Source organism: Oncorhynchus keta, chromosome 10 (genome assembly GCF_023373465.1).
Source record: "Oncorhynchus keta strain PuntledgeMale-10-30-2019 chromosome 10, Oket_V2, whole genome shotgun sequence".
NCBI classification, from domain to species: domain Eukaryota; kingdom Metazoa; phylum Chordata; class Actinopteri; order Salmoniformes; family Salmonidae; genus Oncorhynchus; species Oncorhynchus keta.
In genome coordinates, this window is record NC_068430.1 from 48,087,893 (window position 1) to 48,111,753 (window position 23,861).

Consider the following 23,861-nt stretch of genomic DNA (forward strand, 5'->3'; position numbering starts at 1 on the left):
TAGGGGTTGCGACAATGGCGGCAGATAGTTTCAGAAATAGCGTGTCCAGATTGTCAAGCCCAGCTGATTTTTTACGGGTCCAGGTTTTGCAGCTCTTTCAGAACATCTGCTATCTGGATTTGGGTAAAGGAGAACCTGGAGAGGCTTGGGTGAGGAACTACCGGGGGGGGGGCGGAGCTGTTGGCCGAGGTTGGAGTAGCCAGGCGGAAGGCATGGCCAGCCGTTGAGAAGTGCTTATTGAAGTTTTCGATAATCATGGATTTATCGGTGGAGACCGTGTTTCCTAGCCTCAGTGCAGTGGGCAGCTGGGAGGAGGTGCTCTTGTTCTCCATGGACTTCACAGTGTCCCAGAACTTTTTGGAGTTGGAGCTACAGGATGCAAACTTCTGCCTGAAGAAGCTGGCCTTAGCTTTCCTGACTGACTGCGTGTATTGGTTCCTGACTTCCCTGAACAGTTGCATATCACGGGGCTATTCGATGCTATTGCAGTCCGCCACAGGATGTTTTTGTGCTGGTCGAGGCCAGTCAGGTCTGGAGTGAACCAAGGGCTGTATCTATTCTTGGTTCTGCATTTTTTGAACGGAGCATGCTTATCCAAAATGGTGAGGAAGTTACTTTTAAAGAATGACCAGGCATCCTCAACTGACGGGATGAGGTCAATGTCCTTCCAGGATACACGGGCCAGGTCGATTAGAAAGGCCTGCTCACAGAAGTGTTTTAGGGAGCGTTTGACAGTGATGAGGGGTGGTCGTTTGACTGCGGCTCCGTGGCGGATACAGGCGATGAGGCAGTGATCGCTGAGATCCTGGTTGAAGACAGCGGAGGTATATTTGGAGGGCCAGTTGGTCAGGATGACGTCTATGAGGGTGCCCTTGTTTACAGAGTTAGGGTTGTACCTGGTGGGTTCCTTGATGATTTGAGTGAGATTGAGGGCATCTAGCTTAGATTGTAGGACTGCCGGGGTGTTAAGCATATCCCAGTTTAGGTCACCTAACAGAACAAACTCTGAAGCTAGATGGGGGCCGATCAATTCACAAATGGTGTCCAGGGCACAGCTGGGAGCTGACGGGGGTCGGTAAGCAGGCGGCAACAGTGAGAGACTTGTTTCTGGAGAGAGTAATTTTCAAAATTAGTAGTTCAAACTGTTTGGGTATGGACCTGGAAAGTATGACATTACTTTGCAGGCTATCTCTGCAGTAGACTGCGACTCCGCCCCCTTTGGCAGTTCTATCTTGACGGAAGATGTTATAGTTGGGTATGGAAATCTCAGAATTTTTGGTGGCCTTCCTGAGCCAGGATTCAGACACGGCAAGGACATCAGGGTTAGCAGAGTGTGCTAAAGCAGTGAGTAAAACAAACTTAGGGAGGAGGCTTCTGATGTTGACATGCATAAAACCAAGACTTTTTCGATCACAGAAGTCAACAAATGAGTTGTACCTGGGGACATGCAGGGCCTGGGTTTACCTCCACATCACCCGCGGAACATAGAAGGAGTAGTATGAGGGTGCGGCTAAAGGCTATCAAAACTGGTCGCCTAGAGCGTTGGGGGCAGAGGATAAGAGGAGCAGGTTTCTGGGCATGGTAGAATATATTCAGGGCATAATGCGCGTATGGTGGGGTGCGGGTACAGCGGAGGTAAGCCCAGGCACTGGGTGATGATGAGAGAGGTTGTATCTCTGGACATGCTGGTTGTAATGGGTGAGGTCACCGCATGTGTGGGGGGTGGGACAAAGGAAGTAACAGGGGTATGCAGAGTGGATCTAGGGGCTCCATTGTGAACTAAAACAATGATAACTAACCTGAACAACAGTATACAAGGCATATTGACATTTGGGAGAGACATACAGCGAGGCATACAGTAATCACAGGTGTTGAATTGGGAAAGCTAGCTAAAAACAGTAGGCGAGGCTAATCAGCTAGCACAACAAACAGCAGGTAAAATGGCGTTGACTAGGCAACTGGGCCGACAGATAAAACAAACAAGCAGAATGGAGTACCGTGATTAATGGACAGTCCAGCGTGCGTCAGCTATGTAGCCAAGAGATCAGTGTCCAGGGGGCAGCGGTGGATGGGCAGGGAAGCTGGGCTGGCGAGTGTTATCCAGGTTTTTTAAATTTTTTTATTTTAATTTTAAACTAACAATGACTAAATAGCTTGTAGCTAGTTAGCTGGTTAGCGTCTGGAGGTTCTTGAGTGTGTCATAAAAATAAAATAAAAATTAAAAGTGATAGCGATTCCGTATCACAGTGGGTGAGGCAGGTTTCCGGAAGGTATAAACAAAATAAAAATCAAAGAGAGATAGAAAGTAAATGGGTTCAGAGTGTTTGGGATGCAGTGAGTCAGATGGTTAGCAGGCCTGTGCTAACAAGCTAACAGTTCGTAGGCCCGGGCTAGACAAGCTAGCCGTTAGCAGGCCGAATTAGCAAGCAGGGAGATAGCGAGGGCTAGAGAGCTAACCTTTGGGGGACGTCGCGATGGGGTGAGTCTGTTTATTCCTCTTCTTGCAGTGATATCGACAGACCGGTCGTGGGCCCGGGTAATTGTAGCCCAGGAGTATGCTACAGGAGCTCTAGTACACTGGGTGAGCTGGAGACACAGCGTTTCAGAAAGCTTGCGGGCCTTGGCCAGCAGATGGATCTTTGGCGATGTCGCAACGAAAAAGCCTGTTGAAACCACCTCGGACGATTATGTCAGCGGACCAGTCGTGATGGATCGGCGGGGCTCCGTGTCGGCAGTAAAGGGTCCAGGCCAATTGGCAAAAGAGGTATTGTTGGGCCTCTTCGGCTAGTCGGGAGATGGGCTTAGCTCAAGGCTGATTTGCTCCATACATTGTGCTTTGTATTCAGGATAAAATGTTAATTGCTTAGCCAAAGTTTTGACAGTATTACTTTAGTACCTTGTTGCAAATAGGATGCATGTTTTTGAATATTTTTATTCTGTACGGCCTTCCTTTTCACTCTGTCAATTATGTTAGTATTGTGTAATAACTAATACTGTTAATCCATCCTCAGCTTTCTCCTATCACAGCCATTAATAACAGGCTATAAGTAACATAAAACAATCCCCATCAAAAACCTGTCAATTTACGGCTGTCCGCATCTGCGTTGGAAGGTCGCCGAGCGACAGTGGTGTTTTTGTCAGACCATGAGATATCCTGAAAATCAGCCTTCTTATGAAAACGTCTTGTAGCGTTCGAATCCTTTGGGCTACAAACTAATATGACCCCACGTTGGAAAGGGGAGACTCTCACAAACATGATAATGGTTGGTCTACGACACCAAACAGTGCCACTGGACTCTCTGACTTTAAACCATACAAATGAATGGAAGGATGGAGGTAGTTTTGTGCCAACAAAAATATATACACTGCTGAAAAAAATAAAGGGAACACTAAAATAACACATCCTAGATCTGAATGAATGAAATATACTTATTAAATACTTTTTTCTTTACATAGTTGAATGTGCTGACAACAAAATCACACAAAAATTATCAATGGAAATCAAATTTCTCAACCAATGGAGGTCTGGATTTGGAGTCACACTCAAAATTAAAGTGGAAAACCACACTACAGGCTGATCCAACTTTGATGTAATGTCCATAAAACAAGTCAAAATGAGGCTTAGTAGTGTGTGTGGCCTCCACGTGCCTGTATGACCTCCCTACAACGCCTGGGCATGCTCCTGATGAGGTGGCGGGTGGTCTCCTGAGGGATCTCCTCCCAGACCTGGACTAAAGCATCCGCCAACTCCTGGACAGTCTGTGGTGGATGGAGCGAGACATGATGTCCCAGATGTGCTCAATTGGATTCAGGTCTGGGAAACGGGTGGGCCAGTCCATAGCACCAATGCCTTCCTCTTGCAGGAACTGCTGACACACTCCAGCCACATGAGGTCTAGCATTGTCTTGCATTAGGAGGAACCCAGGGCCAACCGCACCAGCATATGGTCTCACAAGGGGTCTGAGGATCTCATCTCGGTACCTAATGGCAGTCCGGCTACCTCTGGCGAGCACATGGAGGGCTGTGCGGCCCCCCAAAGAAATGCCACCCCACACCATGACTGACCCCCCGCCAAACTGGTCATGCTGGAGGATGTTGCAGGCAGCAGAACGTTCTCCACGGCGTCTCCAGACTGTCACGTCTGTCACATGTGCTCAGTGTGAACCTGCTTTCATCTGTGAAGAGCACAAGGCGCCAGTGGCGAATTTACCAATCCTGGTGTTCTCTGGCAAATGCCAAACGTCCTGCACGGTGTTGAGCTGTAAGCACAATCCCCACCTGTGGACATCGGGCCTTCATATCACCATCATGGAGTCTTTTTCTGACCATTTGAGCAGACACATGCACATTTGTGGCCTGCTGGAGGTAATTTTGCAGGGCTCTGGCAGTGCTCCTCCTGCTCCTCCTTGCACAAAGGCGGAGGTAGCGGTCCTGCTGCTGGGTTGTTGCCCTCCTACGGCCTCCTCCACGTCTCCTGGTGTACTGGCCTGTCTCCTGGTAGCACCTCCATGCTCTGGACACTACGCTGACAGACACAGCAAACCTTCTTGCCACAGCTCGCATTGATGTGCCATCCTGGATGAGCTGCACTACCTGAGACACTTGTGTGGGTTGTAGACTCCGTCTCATTCTACCACTAGAGTGAACGCATCGCCAGCATTCAAAAGTGACCAAAACATCAGCCAAGAAGCATAGGAACTGAGAAGTGGTCTGGTCACCACCTGCAGAACCACTCCTTTATTGGGGGTGTCTTGCTAAATGCCTATAATTTCCACCTGTTGTCTATTCCATTTGCACAACAGCATGTGAAATTTATTGTCAATCAGTGTTGCTTCCTAAGTGGACAATCTGATTTCACTGAAGTGTGATTGACTTGGAGTTACATTGTGTTGTTTAAGTGTTCCCTTTATTTTTTTGAGCAGTGTATTTTCCTGAGCTTTCTTATATCTCCTAGACATAGGACATGCATTTTAAAACATTATGATTTATTTTGTAAATGTATGAATGTGTTATTCAGTATATTTCTATGGGCTGTAGTAGTAAAGGCCAAATAAAATATTTTATCAAATAACTTGCATTTTATTGTACACCCAAAGGGGTCCTAAAATTCAAAATCAAATAGCTAAATGATCCATGGTATGGCTACCTTAAAACAATTCCATATTTTAGCTTAGTAGAATTTTTACCCATCTACCAATAGGTGCCCTTGGCGAGGCATTGGAAAAGCTCTTTGGTCTTTGTGGTTGAACCTGTGCTTGAAATTCACTGCTTGACTGTGGAACCTTACAGATAATTGTATGTGATGGGTACAAAGATGGTGTAGTCATTCAACAATCCTATTAAACACTATTATTCCATGTCCATGCTTTTTATGTGACTTGTTAAGAATTTTTTTACTCCTGAACTTATTTAGGCTTGCCGTAAACATAAGAATACTTATTGACTCAATACATTTCAGCTTTTTATTTTTTACATTTTTATTTTTTATCAGTGACACAATCAAAACATTTTTAAAGCCATTTTAAATTCAGAATAACACAACAAAATGTGGAAGAAAAAGTCAAGGGGTGTGAACTTTCTGAAGGCACTGGTGTGTATACATGCATACATTCTGAGTGTACAAAACATTAAGGACACCTTCCTAATGTTGAGTTAGAGCCCCCCTTTTGCCCTCAGAACAGTCTCAATTCGTCAACAGCATTCTACAGGGATGCCTGCCAATGTTGACTCCAATGCTTCCCACAGTTGTCAAGTTGGCTGGATGTCATTTGGGTGGTGGGCCATTCTTAATACACACAGGAAACTGTTAAGCATTAAGAACCTAGCAGCATTGCAGTTGACACAAACCGGTGTGCCTGGCACTTTACTACCATACCCCGTTCAAAGGCACTTAAATCTTTTGTCTTGCCCATTCACCCTCTGAATGGCACACAGACAATCCATGTCTCAATTGTCTCAAAGCTTACAAATTCTTCTTTAATCTGTTTCCTCCCTTTATCTACAATGAAGGGGATTTAACAAGTGACATCAATAAGGGATCATAGCTTTCATCTGGATTCACCTGGTCAGTCTCATGGAAAGAGCAGGTGTCCTTAATGGTTTTTTTTTACACTCAGTGGATAGATAGATATTGAATTACACATTTTTTCTTCCACATTTTCATTACAATTCAGCTTGCTGCCATAATTATTTGGTGAAGAACAATAAAACCCTTTATCTCTCTATATATATATTTATATATATATACACACACAAACATATATATATATACATATATTTATATATATCGTGAGAAAATGAATTTACTTACACACCTTTCAAAATAAACCACTGAAAATATAGAGTATATACACATGGAGAAGAATTATCATGCTATGTGATCTATAAAGACCTTTTCCCTTGGCTGGTGGTGTTTGAGAGGGACACATTTTGAGGATAAATGCTCATTCACCCGACACAGGTACCTCTTCAGATACTTACAAAAGGTCTGATCTCTAAGCCCATAAACTATTGGACTAATAAGCCTGGGCAAAATATGAACAATTACATAGCTAGTAAACCGGATCTCCAGCGCATGTGTGGAAAATATATATAGCATCAGGCTGTCAATCAAAGGGCCTATGTAGGTGAACATGCACATTAACAACTGTACAGCATGAAGCAAGATGGTGTTGCGAGCCTTCCTGGCATCCGCATTAGCCGCCTTGGCAGTGAACATGATCCTGAAATACGTATAGAAAAGAGTGAACCAAACAACAGTCAGATACACAGCGTGGGAAATGTTTTTCTTCTCTATCAGGTACGGGTTGCGGAAAAGTGAGTCTCGGCTACAGAATATTTTGGAGTGGAAGAACTGAAGTGGTTCTGTGGCCAAGAGAATGAAAAGGTCAGGTAAAATTGGAATCGTGGCCATGATCCAAATGATGCCAATGAGAATGTAGGTCCTGCGCACTGTACATATCTGAGAATGGCGCAGCGGTATACATATAGCTATATAGCGCTCTATGGCCATGGTAGCCAGGTTCACAGGAGTATTCAAAGTGGTAAAAATGGCGATCATCAAAAGAAAGCAGCATAAAGACACATTGATTGTGAACAGGATGTAACTTATGACATGCAGGAAGACAGCAATGGTCAATTGGATCATGTCATTGATCACCAGGTGGATGAAGAGGATGTAGCGAGGGTTGACATTGAAGGTCTCGTGTTTCAAGAAGGTGTGGACAAATGTGCCATTGATGTAGTTGATGGAGATCCACAGCGCCACCACAATAATGTTCTTTGTCAAAGCCGTGACAAACGTGTCTCTGACGTTGAGAGAGACGTGTGTGACGTTGCCATCGACTGAGAAATTCATCGCTCAATAGTTGCAACCTGTAATGCAGTAGGTTAGCAATATTTGGGCTGAAATATAAGGTAAATCAGAGAGTGCTTTGTCATTTACATCCTCAAAAGTTCAGATATTTACCTCATCATCCATGAGTTTTATCATACTGCTGCTATTTCTAAATCTTGCTGTAATAATGACTTGGTTAGGTACAGTAATGTACCATCTACTCACCTTTCTAGATGTCCTCTAATCTCAAGATAAACCTGACATAATATGTGAGTCTTCATCTCTGGCATGAGTTTATATAGTATAATTTGTGTCCTGGGACTAACTTCTGACAAGGAGGGTCATTCCCTTAACACGGGCCATATTGCTCACACATACAGCTTTCCACATGAGGGTGTTGGAAAAAAAACATGATTACATGATATGGTTTAAGTGATGTTTAACTCATAATCTAATGTAACACCTTTTTCCCACTTACTTTGGCTGTCATCGATTGCCCAAGACAGATTCTTTTGATATTTTCTAGCTAAATACATTCCTTTAATTGTTTTGTTTTCTGCTGCTTGCGATTTGATAAATGATTTGATTTAATATTTGTCATTCTCACATTCAATTTCAAATCAGCATCCCTTTGAAAATAATCGGATCCCCAAATGGACACATTAGAATAGATCATTCACAGCTTGTGCATAATCAAGGGAAGGCTACAAAGCCCACACCCAAATACATTTTCATATATTCATGCTTATTGACATAGTCTAAACAAATACACTGTCTATATTCAATCTCCAATCTCCACAGTTGGATCTGTGGAGAGCCTATGCCTCTCTCGCTCAGATTTCTGGCTCACAGCCTATGAGTACATTAGATGTACATTATGTACTTATTGACCTCTGAAGAAGTCGAAGTGGGTTTAAGTTGACTCCAAATGCCACTTTAACACTATGGTTTAAACAGGTGTTATCCCTGTTACCACCAAAGTTCATCAAAATCACAATTGACATATGTTGAACATTTTGTTACATTTATTTCACCAGTTTCTTGTGGTTCCTGAATGGGGAAACATCACTGTTAATGTGTTAGTTGCTAAAGGGTGGTGACTCAAAAATATGAACTTCTGTAATAAAATTGCCAAAGTTGTATATCATCAGTGCTTTCGACTCCAAATAACACTGTGCAAGTCTGTTTACTACCTTAATTAAAGGCATTTTGATACTGTAGACCATGCACTGCTTTTATAAAGGTTACACAATATTCAGCTATGTACAACTGCTATTGTTTTGTTCAACTGTCTTTCCATACATTGCTGACATTGTTTACCGAGTGCTTAATTGCAACATGCATGTTTGCCTATGGGTTCTCTTTTCCTATTTCATTTTAAAGAGTGGAATATATTCTGTCCACTCATCTATGATTTATCACTTGATGTGATTATTAAAACAGGTATTTTTCATCCAAAATTAACCAAAACAAACTCAACCATGATGCACTTAACACCCGGTGAATATACACTGTTACACTGGTTAGCATTGAAGGTGTAGTGGGCCCCACTTCAGGACCCACAGGAGGGTCATAGTTAGGCTGATATGTGCCTGGGCTTGTGCCATCATGGCCATTGAGGCCAAAATAAATTATTTGATTGGCTGAACATTGTGCTCTTCAGCTCAAATTTCTGTAATCAAACCCAGTAAACCAACACATAACACATGGTATGAAGAGCAGCTGAATCAATACAGGTGTCTCAGGAAGTGGTTTTACTTTTAGACAGCTATATGGTATCCCCAACTTCCTTGTCTGAGCTCCTCTGTTTCTTCCGTTCACTTGGCAATATTAGACCAGACTGAGAAATTTTTAAAGGCCGATTGTTGTTGAAAAGCATTTGCATATGTTTTTCCACAGCTCCTTGTGAGAGTTGAAGGCCAGACTACCTATTGGGACAATTAACATGTCTTTTACCAAGGCTTGGGGGACCATCTGACATTTCACATTCTCCAGTCTTGGCTGGGAGTCGGCAAACACGGCAATGGAAAGGGGAGCTCCGTCCCATTAGCCTTAATTAGAAGCTACTGACAAAGGTCATCCAGGTCGGGACACTTGTGGAACGACAACATGGCATCCCAGGGACTGATTAGAACATCTATGGAGATAAGAACTGAAAAGTAAAGTATGTCTCTGTTTGCAAACAATAATGAAGGAAGATCCCACTACACATTACTTGTCAATTTAGTCCCTCGGGGGTACACCCTCAACACTTCTCAGTCCAATTACAGGGTGACTGCTCTCTGGTTGCAATGATTCTATGAGCCGGTTCAGAGTTATGAAGAAACAACACCGAGAACAGTTCAGTCTTTATTACCATCTGTGCCAGAATAGAGTCTTCAACCATTACAGAAAAAGGTTTTTCGAAAAAATACAAAAAGTACAGGTAACCAAATATAGGAGTATAAATCTTTCCTATCACATGGTCGTTTAATACAAGACTAAATAAAGAAACTAAAAGGCCCTCTTGTTCATTTACATCGCTCAGTGATATTCTCAGTCTCAAGAAAATGCAGTAAAATGCTTCAAAGATAGGGCAAATCAGTTCAACCGTAAAAGCTCACTCCATTTAAAATAAATGATAAACAGGGTGGTTCGAGCCCTGAACGCTGATTGGCTGACAGCTGTGGTATATCATACCATTTACCACGGGTATGACAAAACATGTAGTTTTACTTCTCTAATTACATTGGCAACCAGTTCATAATAGCAGTAAGGCACCTTGTGGGTTTGTGATATATGGCCAATATACCACGGCTAAGGGCTGTGTCCAGTCACCCCGCGTTGTGTCATGCGTAAGAACATATACCACACCTCCTCGGGGCTTATTGCTTAAGTAAACCACAGCAAAAGTTGGGCGTAAACTTCCCTTCCTTTGTGGTGGTATTTTGATTTCACATAATATACCAGTATATTCATGACCTCATTCAACTTCATATATAGTTACAAAGTAAGACAATCAATGTGATCTTAATTACTCATTTAGGATGTCTTTTTGGAGCTCAAATTCATACAGAACTTTCTCATCCTCTTGACAGTAATGTTTTGCTGTGATCTAGGTAATTTTGTGATGCTTGGTTTCACTTTTGTGAATCCAGGAACCCTCATTTTGTTTTCTTTACGACTCTATCATTTAGTCCTCTAAAAATATTGGATTATATTACTTTCTATGAGAAAATGCGTCTGAATTTGAAGTGGTAATAATACTTATTAATATTTTTTCCCCCCAGTTATTTACTGCTGGTATCAAACTTGCTATAAACACATTACATTAACAAACCATATAAAACATATTAAGGATAAATGGAGCACAAATAAAAACCGTCTGGTGTGACAATGGAAAAATACTGTGTATTTAAGACGCACTATGGAGACATCGCACCGGCATTTCCTGGTTGCTAAAATTCTAATAGCCTAATTTAAGTTCATAGTGACATTATAGTGTAGAGCATCATTGTACCATGTAAACCGTTGTGAAATATATTTTCCATAACCAATATTTTATTTTCAGCTGTTTGAAGATGTACAAAAATGAAAGTAAAAAGACACAAACAAAACTTTAAAACGGGAAGCATAGAACCGATCTACCAGCTTCTTAGACTTTCAATGACAGATCTATAACTCATATTTCTATGTGAATTTGGTTGGGTGCCCAAAAAGTTGCATATTGGAGCTTTATAAGCAATGGCTGTGTTTTCTAGTTGCCTGTGCTTATGTCTACATTAAGTATGGATGTGCTTGACATAACTTAAGTCCATTGCATGTCCACATTCATGCACTGAAATAAGATACTCTACATAAAATATTGTTTTGGGTCATTTACATCATGGAAAGTCGACATTGATAGGACTTTTGTTTTTACTGTTACATTCTTGACAGGAAAATTATTCTATGCTCAAAGAATCTCCTTATTCTTGTTGGGTTACTTGAATGACATCCCTCATTTTTGTGACAGCAGCTGGTTCTCCATGTCCTCCAATTGTGCAGCCATACCCGCCAGTATAAATGGGTTAAGGAAATAAACACATCATTCAATTTTATTGTCAAATGGCCTGTATGAAAAAAGTTGGGCTGAGTTTAATGATATTGTGGTGGGTAGTAGTAGAATGGGATGGCATTATCGGATTGATGTTGGGCTGAATCCTAACTTGAAAAGTTTGCACAAGATTTCGACTTTGGTATAAATTATGCATTGATGTCAGAAGATCTCTACAACAACTTGAGTTACAAACACACACACGCACACACGCACACACACACAGAGGCATTAGGATTTGGGCCTACAGTATATCACTTATGGGGCGGCAGCGTAGCCTAGTGGTTAGAGCGTTGGACTAGTAACCGGAAGGACTAGTAACCGGAAGGTTGCGAGTTCAAACCCCTGAGCTGACAAGGTACAAATCTGTCGTTCTGCCCCTGAACAGGCAGTTAACCCACTGTTCCCAGGCCGTCATTGAAAATAAGAATATGTTCTTAACTGACTTGCCTGGTTAAATAAAGGTAAAATTAAAAAAATAAATTATATGCATATTTATAAAGTATCTAAGGTAATGATAAAAATATATATATGCAGTACCAGTCAAAATTTTTGGCACACTTCAAGGGTTTTTCTTGATATTTACTATTTCCTACATTGTAGAATAATAGTGAAGACATAAAAAATATGAAATAACACATATGGAATCATGTAGTAACCAAAAAAAGTGTTCAACGAATCAAAATATATTTTATATTTGAGATTCTTCAAGGCTGCCTTGATGACGGCTTAGCACACTCTTGGGAACTGGGAACTTGGAAAAATACGAGAACTTGGGAAAAATACAAGGTCAAATCATGATGTCAGTGATCTTCAGCTCAGAAAGTCGGGGCTCTAGAAACAGGCCCGAGTTCCTGAGTTGGAATTCCGAGTTCAATGACCGTTCAAAACGATTTTTCCCAGTCGGAGCTCGTTTTTTTCCTCTAGAGTTCCCAATTGTTTTGAACGCAGCAATAATCCCAACCCATACTGATTGTCATAGCTATCCACCATGCATGTAACGGTTTTCTGGGTGTGGTGAAGAAGAGTCGGACCAAAACGCAGCGTGTAGATTGCGATCCATATTTAATCAAACAAACGTAAACACGAAATAACACAAACACTACAAAACAATAAACGTAACGAAAAACGAAACAGCCTATACTTGTCAACTAATACAGCGACAGGAACAAAGACACTAAGGACAATCACCCACGACAAACTCAAAGAATATGGCTGCCTAAATATGGTTCCCAATCAGAGACAACGATAAACACCTGCCTCTGATTGAGAACCACTCCAGACAGCCATAGACTTTGCTAGATCACCCCACTAGCTACAATCCCAATACATACACACCAAAACCCCAAGACAAAACACCCCACAATACAAAAACCCATGCCACACCCTGGCCTGACCAAATACATGAAGATAAACACAAAATACTTCAACCAGGGCGTGACAGAACCCCCTATGGTGCGGACTCCTGAACGCACCTCAAAACAATAGGGAGGGTCCGGGTGGGCGTCTGTCCATGGTGGCGGCTCCGGCGCGGGACGTGGACCCCACTCAGTTAATGTCTTAGTCCCCTCTCCTTGCGTCCCTGGATAGTCCACCCTCGCCGCCAGGCTTTTGAAAAAGTGGCGAATCGCATCTCTGCATGTCTGGCAGACATATCAGTGTGGATGACGGATCACCACCTCAAGCTGAACCTCGGCAAGACGGAGCTGCTCTTCCTCCCGGGGAAGGACTGCCCGTTCCATGATCTCGCCATCACGGTTGACAACTCCATTGTGTCCTCCTCCCAGAGCGCTAAGAACCTTGGCGTGATCCTGGACAACACCCTGTCGTTCTAAACTAACATCAAGGAGGTGGCCCGTTCCTGTAGGTTCATGCTCTACAACATCTGCAGAGTACGACCCTGCCTCACATAGGAAACGGCGCAGGTCCTAATCCAGGCACTTGTCATCTCCCGTCTGGATTACTGCAACTCGCTGTTGGCTGGGCTCCCTGCCTGTGCCATTAAACCCCTACAACTCATCCAGAACGCCTGCATCAGGGTTCATTCAGCCATCCATTTCACCAGTCTCCTTGTTTATTTTTGTGAAGAAAAAGGATGGCGGTTTACGCCCGTGCATTGAATATCGAGGTCTTAATAAAATCACAGTGAAATATAGCTACCCGCTACCTCTGATCAATACGGTTATTGAGTTAAGTCGCTCTGGATGCAGGGGCACGTTTTTTCACAAAATTGGATCTCAGGAGTGCGTACAATCTGGTGCGTATTAAGAAGGGTGATGAGTGGAAGACGGCATTTAGCACTACCTCAGGTCATTATGAGTACCTGGTCATGCCATATGGGTTGATGAATGCTCCATCAGTTTTCCAATCATTTGTAGATGAGATCTTCAGGGACCTGCACGGGCAGGGTGTAGTGGTGTATATCGATGATATTCTGATATACTCTGCTACACGCGCCGAGCATGTGTCCCTGGTGCGCAGGGTGCTTGGTCGCCTGTTGGAGCATGATCTATATGTCAAGGCTGAGAAATGCTTGTTTTTCCAACAATCCATCTCCTTCCTAGGGCATCGGATTTCCACTTCAGGAGTGGAGATGGAGAGCGACCGCATTACAGCCGTGCGTAATTGGCCGACTCCAACCACGGTAAAGGAGTTGCAGCGTTTTTTGGGGTTTTCCAATTACTACCGGAGGTTTATCCTGGGTTTTGGTCAGGTGGCAGCTCCCATTACCTCACTGCTAAAGGGGGGGGGGGTACTGTCACGACTTCTGCCGAAGTCGTTGCCTCTCCTTGTTCGGGCGGTGCTCGGCGTTCGACGTCACCGGTCTTCTAGACATCATTGATCCTTTTTTCATTTTCCATTGGTTTTGTCTTGTCTTCCCACACACCTGTTTTCAATCCCATTCATTACCTGTTGTGTATTTAACCCTCTGTTTCCCCTCATGTCTTTGTCAGAGATTGATTTGTTGTCAGTGTAGTGTTATTGTTTGTATAGGTGCGCGTCGGGTCTTCGTACCCATGTTTTGTTTGTTTGTACATTTATTGTTATGGAGCATACTTGTGGAACTTTATTAAAAGACTCCATATTTACACTCCATTTGACTCTCCTGCGCCTGACTTCCCTGCCACCTATTACACCTATGCTTGACACTTCCGTGACAACAACACTGTTGATCTCCATTTCAGAAGACTCTATAATGTCTGATTCATTGAAAATGTTTTTACGTAAATCAGGGATTTTGTCATGTTCTGATTCATTTTCAGTCAGAGAGAGTCAGCATGGCACGATTGTCCTCCAGAAAGTGGAGGGCATTTGCAACACTTTTGCACTTCTTCATGATATCTTTCACAAAAAGCCACGGTAGAAAGGATTACCTGCACATGCTACATGGCAGCACATGCTACATGGCAGACGAATCCGAACTCATCTCTCGGTATGTCCAGCTGATCCATTATCTCAGCCAATTATGGCTAGCGGAAAGGGTCCCCTTTTTTCGGGGCTAAACCAACTAGGTTAGTAATTTAACAATTGTATTCGTATTTACAGATGACATACAAGTTTGTTATTAAGGCACATTGAAAGTTCACATTTTCCGGAAGGCATTTCTGCCAAAAACGCATTTTGATCTAAAATAAATGTTTCAGTTAAAATAGTTATCCTGTGAAGTTATGACGTGCGACACGCCTATTTTCCTGAAACGAGTCACATATACAGTAATTGGTCATGCTACTACAACAGGGAAAAGACAAGCTACAAAGTGCACCTTTAATGAACAAGTGCAGCATATAGAAGGATATGTTTTGTTTTCAGCTGCTCCAGAGTGGACATTGTTGCTTGCTGGAACTCAACCAGACTCTCACAGGCACATGGGTCTTTCACCTCAATCTCTCCCTGGCTCTCCTCTGAAACACACACCATTTTTTTTACTATCTTTGTGGGGTCCATGGCAGGCAGGCAGGCAGGCAGGCAGGCAGGCAGACAGACAGACAGACATTGCCTGACTGTAGATTGTGTTCTAAAATAACATGTTCTAATGTGCTGTGATTTGTGATTAGCTTTGATCAAAGAATACAGTACCTGCACAGACATTGAGCTTGAGGTTCTCAGCTATCTGGTTGATGAAAGTGAAGTCAGTGGTATAGAAGAAGTGCTTGTCTAGTGGCTCTGAGGCAATCTCACGCAGCTCATCCTCCACGGCCTTCCCAACACCAACAGCATACATGGTGATACCTGACAAGGAGGACAACACACTATGTCACAAAAATGTTGGATGAAGTCCTAAATTGTATTTAATTGCAAGAACTGTTTTGTTGAAACAGCCAGTAACACACCAAAGTAGCGAATGGCAGCCGATTTGGACACATTTATTGTCTGTAAGTAGTATGTATTACACTTTAAAGAAAAAGTTATTAAACTGTTTTCATGTATGAACCAATTGATTCCATATTTCCTAATCATGTTATATGAGCTCTTATCAAAGCAAGATATTCTTATTTTAATGCAATCTTTGTCATTCCCTTGGTTTATGTAAACATTACTGCAGGTGCTTTATAAGTTTATGTCACTGACCTTCTTTGGCCTTCTTGGCCCACTCAGTGATGTCGTCCTGAGAGCGGCCGTCAGTGAAGACCAGGCCCACGCGAGGGATGTTCTTGCGGGCACCCTCGGCCTCCGAGAAACTGTTCTCCATCATGTGCTTGAGGGCCAGGCCCGTCATGGTGCCCTTCTCCATGTACTCCACGTTCATCACTGCCTTCTTGATGTCATCTGCCTTCTCGTACATTTTGAGGGCGAACTCTGTGCGCACGTGGCTGGAGTACTGCACTAGGCCCACTTGAGTCCCATGGGCGGAGACATCCAGGGAGTCCACCACCTGGTTGACAAACTGCTTGACTAGCTCAAAGTTCTGGGGACGCACGCTCTTGGAGCCATCAATGAGGAGGACCAGGTCAATGTTGGCCGATCTGCAGGCTGGGTGGGACATTGGGGTAATCAGGGCCCTTTTCATACAGTAACATGCCCCTTTCATTTACCATGCATGGATTGTAGGTCTTCCATAAAGCACTGTGGGATGTGCAGTTATTATTATGCATTTTACCAGATCGGCATTGTAAAAGAGAATTTGTTCTCAATGACTTACCTGGCTTAATATTTTTATTTTGCAAGAGCTGGATTTATTTGTAGGTTAAATCATTTCAGTTGCAAGGCTCAAGCCACGCCCACCTGACAATACAGCTCAGTTCAGCTTTCATTTGATTTTGTTTGAGAAGTGGATTATCGATTTGTCAAGTAATTGTCACGTCACCGATTGAACTGACAATATTCATACGATTACCTGTGCAAACCACATTTTCTCTTGGGCTTTACTATCTTGGAGAAGTGTGTAACTATGTCTCAAAAGGATGGGGGTATTGTCAGAAATCGTAGACATGGGGGTTCTATTTTTACAAAGCTAGCGCAATGATAAATCTTAGCGCTGGCGGTATGGCTATAGGTCCGGGGGTCTATCAAAAATATTTGAGCTATTATCACAGGGAATTGAGTGCAATAGCTGGCAGTGGCACGAAAGGGTTGGGTTTAACTCATTATAGGTGTGAAGAGGGCTTAAAACTCACAGGCCAATCAATGCTGTTCACTGCTTAATACGGCATGCCGTTGTCTCAAGTTCTGTAGGTTACTGACGGTCTTTGTGTTGTCTTAATTCGGCCGGGGGCATGGAATAGTCTCTTCATAGTCCATTGTGGATTGATATAGTTTAATAAATAGCAGCATACCACCCTGCATCCCACTCCTGGCTTGCCTTTGAAGCTAAGCAGGGTGGATCTGGGCCAGTCCCTGGATGGGAGACCAGATGCTGCTGGATCTGGTGCTGGAGGACTAGTACGGGGCACTCTTCCCTCCGGTCTAAGGAAATCCCAATTCCCAAGAGCAGTGAAGGGGACATTGCCCTGCGTAGGGTGCTGACTTTCAGATGTGACATTAAACAGGTGTCCCTGACTCTTTGTGATCATTTAAAAATCCCATGGCACTTATTGTAAGATTAGTGGTGTTAACCCTGGTGTCATGTCTAAATTCCCAACCTGGTCCCATTCCATCATGGCCACCTAATCATCCCACTCATTCCAAACCGGCATATATCACTTCTAAACTGATGTGTGATGAGTGTTCTGGCACAAAAATGGTTGCTGTGCATCACCCAGGTGGGTGCTATACATTGGTACATTGGTTTCCCTCTACTATGCAAAGTGCTTTGAGTACCTCAGTTGGTAGAAAATAGCTATATTAATTATTACAATAACCAGTAATAGCAACACTGAAAAACATGGTTTTATATGATTGAATATGTTTGGCGTGTATTTGGTAATCGGACAAGAGTCGCTCTTTGGAAATGGGGATGGATACAAGCCGACTGGAGTAGCCTATGCACTGCAGGTATGCCTATGTGAAATGTAAATAATATATAAGGATAATATTGATGGGGATTCTAAATCTGACAGTGAAGGACATGTTTTGTTTCCAAGGCAACTCGTTGGAGGGAGCATACGACGTGGCACTATATACAGAGGAGAAACACGATGATATCCTGAGAAGGGCAAGAGCAGTGGGAGGTGAGAGGCCGATGAGCCACTATGAAATAACAAGCCTGGTGAAGAACAACTTTAGGGTTGTAACTGTCAACATTTACAACCCATATGTTAAGGACGAAGAGGTGAGGGCCTTTCTGGGGAGATACATGGATAACGTCTCCTCAGCAAGGCACCTCAAAGACTCCCTTGGGTTTTGGAATGGGAGGAGAGGCTTCCAGGCACTCCTCAGGGAGGACCCAAAGGGACATGGTGGCTACCTCCATCCTCCTGCTATGTTCTCCCTAGGGGCTGACAGGGGGACGTTGTTTTATGCACGTCAGCCCCCATTTTGCAGGCTCTGTATGGCCTACGGCCACATATTCGCTTCATGCAGCACAAGAAAATGCAGATTTTGTGGATCTGAGGAACACGAGGCGAGGGATTGTGACAAGCCTAAGACGTGCCATGGGTGTGGCTCGTCAGCACACCTGTCGCGGGGGTGTTATCACCGGTAGATATGGAGCAGGGGAGCATCGGGTGAGTCTCCTGGTTGTTTTTTTTCTGTCTGGGTTTAGAATTTGAGTGTATTACATGTTTTTATTTGATTCTTTCATGGGGTCTAATTTTACTTTTGTTAGTTTAAATGTAAGGGGTTTAAGGGATTTTGTTAAGAGGAGGGCGGTTTTTAGTTATTTGGAGGGTGTGGGGTTTGATTTTTGTTTTTTACAGGAGGTTCACCTGAGTGATGGAGGGGATGTTAGTAGGTTGAAGAGGGAGGGGGGTGCACTCATCGGGGGTAGGGATTTTGTGTGGGCACAGGGAGGTAAAAGTGGAGGATTCTTTTGTGGTAATGCAGGGGAGGGTTATAGGGGTGGATGTCACGATAAGGGATTGTACATTTAGATTAGTGGTGGTGTATGGGCCACAGGTGGTGGCAGACAGGAGGGAGATGGTGGACTGTCTGACGCCCCTGTGTGTCACAAATAGGAAATTAGTGATAGGGGGGATTTTAATACAGATTTAGGAATAGGGGGGGATAGCGGTGCAGGCGCCATTGCCGGGCTAATGGCTTGCCATGGTCTGGTAGATGGTGGTCTGCACACTACTCCGAAAATGGCCGGTCCTACATGGCGCAACTCCAGGGGGGTTGAATGGAGGCTCGACTATATTTTTGTACCCAGGTCTTTGGGTAAGTTGTCTGGGCGGCTGTTGCCTGTTTTCTTTTCGGATTACGACGGGGTGCTCCTGCAGGTGGGGTCGCCAGTCTGCCTCTTTGGTAGGGGGTACTGAAAGTTAGATCGGGATGTGCTGGAGGAGCAGGCTTTTGTTGACGGGTTTTATGGTTTCTTTTGGAGGCTTGAAGGCCTTAATTAATAATTAGTTTAATTGAACTCGAATACGAGGCAGGCAACCTCGGCGGGTCGTTTGACTGGGAGAGATCCACAACCCTAAAGGCGCAGCTCAGGGAGTTGCAGGAGCGGAAGGCTCGAGCTTTCCTGGAGCGTGCGCATAGTGGCTTTCTAGAACATAATGAGACTTGTTCTGCTATGTTCTTTAAGTCGGTTAGGGCCAGACAGAGTAGGAAGGTAATGCATGGCGTTAGGGAAGAAAATGGTAGTATAGTTAGAGAACCAGAGGATATGGTCAGGGTGACAACTGATCATTTCCAAGGTTTATTTAAGGAAAGGGAAATAGATGTAGAGCAGGGAAATGTGTTTTTAGAACATTTGTCCAGGCGGTTGCCGGAGGACAACAGAGAAGTGATGGAGGCCCAGATCTCACTAGAAGAGGTTGAGAGCGCTCTTAGGAGGATGGGAAAAGGGAACGTGCCTGGGATGGATGGGCTGCCGGCTGAGTTTTATCTCAAGTTTTGGGGTATACTTGGACCAGTGGTCCTCGAAGTCTTGAAGGCCATCCTTGAGACGGGGGTCCCGGGGGATCAATGGCTGTTGGTGTGCTGTCACTTTTACATAAGAAGGGAGAAGTAACAGACCTTGGCAACTGGCGGATATTCCATATTCCAAAGGGATATTCCATGTCTGCTTTTTTTCATTTTCACCAATAGGTGAAATGAGTTATTTAAAACTTAATTATTCTGTCAATATAATAATAAACATACAATAACAGTCTAAGGTTTGGAAACACCTACTCATTCAAAGGGTTTTTCTTTATTTGGACTATTTTCTACATTGTAGAATAATAGTGAATACATCAAAACTATGAAATAACACATATGGAATCATGTAGTAATTAAAAAAGTGCTAAACAAGTTTACATACACCTTAGCCAAATATATGTAAACTCAGTTTTTCACCATTCCTGACATTTAACTCATAGGGAGGCTGCGAATTTTCGCAGCTTTTTGTTAAAAATCGTGCAACATTTCAAAGTCCTGCTACTCATGCCAGGAATATAGTATATGCATATGATAAGTATGTGTGTATAGAAAACACTCTGAAGTCTCTACAACTGGTTAAATCGTGGCTGTGGCTATAACAGAACGTGTTTAGGAGTAAAAATCCCTGGTAAAACTTTACCAAACACAAAAAGAATATGAATCCGCCAGTCGATGTATTGGCTGCAGACAAAAAACGAGGCCCCCAGTACAATGCCTACAGCTTCCACACGATGTCGCCAGTACTGGCATTTTTTGCCTGCTTTATCCTTGGTTAGATGACGTTAGGGCACTTCCTTTCTTGGGGCTCGCCCCAGGATGTTGTGAAATTGAAAACATGGACGATGATTTCAAGACTTGCTGCTATCGAATACAGATCGCCCCGTGATCAATTTGATAGATTATTAACGTTTATTAATAACTAAAGTTGGTTTAGAAAAGTAGTTTGAAGTGATTTGTAAAAGTTTATAGGCAACTTTTGTAATTTTAAAAAGTGACGTTGCGTCTTGTAAAAGGGAATATTCCTGGATCAGACCGGTCTTCAGAAAACGACATTTTGGCTATACAATGACGGATTTAATCGGGAAAAATACCCAATTGTGATGTTTATGGGATATATAGGAGTGCCAAGAAAGAAGCTCGTCAAAGGTAATGAATGTTTTATATTTTATTTCTGCGTTTTGGGTAGCGCCGGCTACCGCAAAATCTGTTGTTTAGGTGAAGGTCTGGTATTCTGGGGGTGCATGCTATCAGATAGTAGCTTCTCATGCTTTCGCCGAAAAGCATTTTACAAATCTGACTTGGTGGCTAGATTCACAACGAGTGTAGCTTTAATTCAGTACCTTGCATGTGTGTTTTAATGAAAGTTTGAGTTTTATCGAAAACTATAGGTGGCGCTCTGAAATTTCCGCTGAAATCCCTAAGATAACTTATTAATCCTAGTAAATATTCCCTGATTTAGGTCAATTACGATCACCACTTTATTTTAAGAAAGTGAAATGTCAGAATAATAGTAGAGAATGATTTATTTCAGCTTTAATTTATTTCATCACATTCCAAGTGGGTCAGAAGTTTACATACACTCAATTACTATTTGGCAGCATTTCTTTTAAATTGTTGAACTTGGGTCAAACGCTTCCACAAGCTTCCCACAATAAGTTGGGTGAATTTTGGCCCATTCCTCCTGACAGAGCTGGTGTAACTCAGGTCAGGTTTGTAGGCCTCCTTGCTCGCACACGCTTTTTTCAGTTCTTTAGCTAAATAGCCCAGAATTGTAGCCTACTCCCGACCATCACGTTGTACAGCGCCATATTTTCTGTTCCATCCCAACGGAAACCCAGAGCAAAATTTCTTAATCAGTCCCATATACTATGTTTTTACAAAAAAAGGTTTTCAATTCTCTTGTACAGCCACTATTGAAGGCTGTCAAATGCTTCTCAAAGATGCCCTCTGGTGGTCAAACTAGCACTAACTAGCATTCATGTTACCAGTGGGTGGCACTTAAATAACGTGCCATAGAATTATGCGGACCACGCAAGCTTTGCTGCAGTACGCTGCAAATTTAAAGGACGAACCACTGTAGTCATCCTTTGCCTTGATGACAGCTTTGCACACTCTTGGCATTCTCTCAACCAGCTTCACGAGGAATGCTTTTCCAACAGTCTTGAAGGAGTTCCCACATATGCTGAGCACTTGACTGATTATGCTTCACTCTGGGGTCCAACTCATCCCAAACCTCAGGTGTGTTTTGGGTCATTGTCCTGTTGAAAAATAAATGATAGTCCAACTAAGCACAAACCAGATGAGATGGCGTATCGCTGCAGAATGCTGTGGTAGCCATGCTGGTTATGTGTGCCTTGGATTCTAAATAAATCACTGACAGTGTCAACAACAAAACACCCCCACACCATCACACTCCTCCTCCATGCATCACAGTGGGAACCACACATGCGGAGATCCTCCGTTCACTGACTCTGCGTCTCACAATGACACGACGGTTGGAACCAGAAATCTCTCATTTGTAATTATCCGACCAAAGTACAGCTTTCCACCAGTCTAATGTCCATTGATTGTGTTTCTTGGCCCAAGCAAGTCTCTTCTTCTTATTGGTGTCCATTAGTAGTGTTTTTTTTGCAGCAAAATCGACCATGAAGGCCTGATTCATGCCGTCTCCTCTGAACAGTTGATGTTGTTACTTGAACTCTGTGAAGCATTTATTTGGGTTGCAATCTGAGGTACAGTTAACTCTAATGAACTTGTCCTCTGCAGCAGAGGTAACTCTGGGTCTGTCACGACTTCCGCCAAAGTCGGTTCCCCTCCTTGTTCGGGCGGCGTTCAGCGGTCGACGTCGCTGGTCTTCTGCCATCGCTGATCCACCTTTCATTTTCCATTTGTTTTGTCTTGTTTTCCCACACACCTGGTTTACATTCTCTCATTACATGACGTGTATATAACCCTCTGTTTCCCCCATGTCTGTGTGGAATTGTTTGTTGTTAAGTGTATGTGTATTATAGACTGGTTTGCGACGGGTTATTTCAACCTATATTTTGTTTTTCTGGGTGCAGTCGGTTTTGCCTCATTAAACTGCTCCGGTTATTACCCAGTTTTGCTCTCCTGCGCCTGATTTCCCAGCAGCCATACGCACCTCTTACAGGGTCTTCCTTTCCTGTGGCGGTCCTCAAGAGAGCCAGTTTTTCATAGCGCTTGATGTTTTTTTGTGACTGCACTCAAAGTTCTTGAAATGTTCCAGATTGACTGACCTTCATGTCTTAAAGTAATGATGGACTGTCGTTTCTCTTTGCTTATTTGAGTTGTTCTTGCCATAATATGGACTTGGTTTTTTACAACAACTGATTGGCTCAAACGCATTAAGAAAGAAATTCCACAAATTAACTTTAACAAGGCACACCTGTAACCTCTCTGGGATATGTGGGACGCTAGCTAAATGCAGAGCGCCAAATTCAAATAAATTACTGAAATTAATCAATGAATCAAACTTTCATTAAATCACACATGCAAGATAGCAAATTAAAGCTACACTTGTTGTGAATCCAGCCATGAAGGCTTTTCGGCGAAAGCAAACGATGCTATTATCTGAGGATAGCACCTCCGTAAACAAAGAGAGAAACCATATTTCACCCTTGCAGGCGTGACACAAAACGCAGAAATAAAAATATAATTCATGCCTTACCTTTGCCGAGCTTCTTTTGTTGGTACTCCAATATGACCCATAAACATCACAAATGGTCCCTTTGTTTGCATAATTCCGTCGATATATATCCAAAATGTCCATTTATTTGGCGCGTTTGATAGAGAAAAACACTGGTTCCAACTTGCGCAACGTGACTACAAAATATCTCAAAAGTTACCTGTACTTTGCCAAAACATTTCAAGCTACTTTTGTAATATAACTTTAGGTATTTTTTAACGTAAATATCGATAAAATTGAAGACGGGATGATCTGTGTTCAATACAGGAAGAAAACAAACT

The 23,861-nt window shown here is 43.0% G+C and overlaps 2 protein-coding genes across 3 annotated transcripts in view; both read right to left on the bottom strand.

Moving 5' to 3' along the window:
- Positions 1–5,465: 5,465 nt before the first annotated feature.
- On the bottom strand, positions 5,466–7,370 carry LOC118389539 (odorant receptor 131-2-like). The gene has a single exon (XM_035779438.2). The coding sequence runs from the start codon at positions 7,355–7,357 to the stop codon at positions 6,368–6,370; it is 990 nt and encodes a 329-aa protein (XP_035635331.1). The 5' UTR covers positions 7,358–7,370; the 3' UTR covers positions 5,466–6,367.
- A 2,302-nt stretch (positions 7,371–9,672) lies between these two features.
- The window catches only part of matn4 (matrilin 4), a 48,909-nt gene continuing 34,720 nt past the window's right edge, over positions 9,673–23,861 (bottom strand). For both annotated transcript variants that reach the window (XM_052527234.1, XM_035778455.1), the window contains 4 exons: positions 15,981–16,382; positions 15,489–15,641; positions 15,209–15,313; positions 9,673–11,374 (listed from right to left, as the gene is read on the bottom strand). In XM_052527234.1, coding sequence (XP_052383194.1) covers positions 11,316–11,374; positions 15,209–15,313; positions 15,489–15,641; positions 15,981–16,382 — 719 coding nt within the window. In that variant the 3' untranslated portion in view covers positions 9,673–11,315. The remainder of the gene's footprint in view (positions 11,375–15,208; positions 15,314–15,488; positions 15,642–15,980; positions 16,383–23,861) is intronic.

Bases quoted from the DNA above. Each gene is read 5' to 3' on its own strand.
- LOC118389539 (XM_035779438.2), bottom strand. From the start codon at position 7,357: ATGAATTTCTCAGTCGATGGCAACGTCACACACGTCTCTCTCAACGTC.